This window comes from Penaeus monodon, chromosome 15 (assembly GCF_015228065.2).
Source record: "Penaeus monodon isolate SGIC_2016 chromosome 15, NSTDA_Pmon_1, whole genome shotgun sequence".
Classification (NCBI taxonomy): Eukaryota; Metazoa; Arthropoda; class Malacostraca; order Decapoda; family Penaeidae; genus Penaeus; species Penaeus monodon.
Genome location: NC_051400.1, coordinates 14,406,926 through 14,409,302, shown reverse-complemented (window position 1 = coordinate 14,409,302; position 2,377 = coordinate 14,406,926). Strand labels below are relative to the sequence as shown.

At 41.9% G+C, this 2,377-nt stretch overlaps 1 protein-coding gene across 1 annotated transcript in view; it reads right to left on the bottom strand.

Moving 5' to 3' along the window:
- Positions 1-2,237, bottom strand: part of LOC119581761 (myosin heavy chain, muscle-like) — a gene marked incomplete in the record, with an annotated part of 38,657 nt that extends 36,420 nt beyond the window's left edge. Inside the window, 2 exon segments of the mRNA XM_037929893.1 lie at positions 1,116-1,703; positions 2,132-2,237. Of these exon segments, the coding sequence (XP_037785821.1) occupies positions 1,116-1,703; positions 2,132-2,222 (679 nt within the window).
- Positions 2,238-2,377: the final 140 nt, after the last annotated feature.

Here is a 2,377-nt window from a genome sequence, read left to right as displayed (position 1 = left end):
ATCTATACTCCTCTGTTAGCGTCCAAAGACTGATCTGTTACTTCTGTCTATTTCATCAAGATGCTAATTAAACACAAATCACATGTAGTAATCTCTATAGTAATTATTCCTCTAATAATCAAATTTGCATACGATCATATTTCATGATTTTTTTTTCGAATTAGATAAATTGTTTTCTACCTATAAAAGTAATTTTTTTGCCCAACTGTTTTAATAGGATCTTTTTATATATCACGTAAAAAGGTATACTCTGTCCCATTGTATTTCATATTTCGTTCCCCATTCATAAAAATCTCCACCAGCAACCCTGACACTATCCATACTCACCTGGTAATTATGATATATATATTTTTTAATATGATACATGCGTTTGTCTAATTATCCTATAATCATATATCGAAATTAACATATTTTGCATTTTACCCCCATTAGAGTAGCCATTGATATGTGATACAGATTACGAATCAGCATATTTCATGCTTTACCAACCACAGTGAATCCGACATTTTGCCTACCGTATCTCAGGTAACACTGCAAATAATCTGCTGTATTTTAGGTGCTACATTTGCACCACCTAAAGCTAAACTACTGCAAACTATAAATGGAATCATACATTTTATATTTTCCCCACCATATGTCGAAATATTTAAATAAATGTTTATTTTTTTCCTGCACTTACCACCCACCGCTAAGGCTCTGTCATAAATTACGCACTATGACACATTTTAACACTTACGACTCAGCCTAAACAGCCCACCCTTTTACCCTAATGACTTTTTATCACCCCTCTTTCGTCGGGCTGTCATCTGTCACCGCCTTGTTAAGTGTCACTCCTTTGACACGCTCCTTTGCCCGCGAAATGGAGTACCTCCTGTTAATTGACCCTCATTTGTTTCTTGTTCTTTGAGCTTCGTTGTTCGAAACTTTTTAGAATATAAATTTGTGATTTTTATGAATTGTGTATATTTCTACAGTGAATGAATACATATTCCCCCTACCTACTTTCACTAATTTTAGTAAATAAAAAGTTATAAAAGAATAAAAGCCTAATCTATTTTTTTTTCTTTTCTCTTAACGAAAGAACCTGACTAACATAGAAAACGGGAGAGACTCACTCTGCAACATGTCCATGTAGGCGCCGTCGGAAATGGCAAAGATGTGAGGGGGGACTTCGTTACGCCTCTTTCCCTGGTAGATTTTGACGCAGCGGTTGGTGTAGATCGGGTAGCGCTTGTAGGGGTTAATGGCGACGCAGAAGAGGCCGGAGTAGGTGTAGATGAGCTTGGTGATGTAACGCTGCTTGAGGTTGTACAGGACGGAGGCATCGTTGAGATAGGTCAAGTTGGACATATCCTCGCATTTCTCGAACTTGGGAGGGTTGACCTGCAGCACCAGATCCTTCTTGAAGTTCTTGGTGTCACCGCCGGGCACCAGGACGGTCACCAGATCGCCCTTGGTGCCCTGGATCTCGCCGAGGACGTAGCCCTCCTTCTCGCAGGGGACCCAGCAGGCCTTCTTGGCATCGTAGGGCTTGGTCTGGTCGATGCGCTTCTGTTCCAGGGACACGTACAGGTACTCGGTGGGGTCGGGGTCCGGGCCGGTGCTCTTGACGATGTGGCCAGGCATGGTGGTGGTGCGGGTGGCGCTTGGAGGCAAACGGTCGAGGTCAGACACACAGTACGCAGAACAGCCCTGGAACTTTCCTGGAAAGGGAGACCGGACGCGTCAGGCAAGGCAGATTTCGAGACAGGAACAGTATATCTGTACAATGACGGTGATATGAGAATGGCATTAAATAGTACTCATAAACTAAATAGTTATTTAAAACACGTAAATTCTCAAAACGTAAATTTCTTTTATCGATTTTTTTTCTGTTTACCTACTATCATACGGTATCATGATCTTTTGCAAGCTATAAATAAAAAATAAACAAATCTAATCCACCAAGCAAAGACGAATTTGAAAATATAGATTAAAACATGGAAATTACAAATAATTATTATGTTTAAACATTCTTACTAACTGAAATAATATTAATCAAAGGCATGGGTATCAAATGAATGATAAAACATCAGAAACACAAACGAATAATCAGAAAATGAAAGCCACACTACAGGCGATTCCCTCCCACCCCAAAACGCCCAACAGGAACCGCGACTACGCACCACCTCGATCACCCTCCGAAGGACAACTGAAGGGGAGGAACGGGGCGTGGAACTCATATAGCCTACGTGAGAGAAGGGGCCAAGATGGCGAAGGGGTGGGCGGTGGGTGGCGGTCGGAGGTGGGCGGTGTATAGAGTTGGCACGGGCCGGAATAGGGTAGGAACTTGACACCAGTGCCAAGTTATAAATATATTCCGGCAGGTGCCATGGCA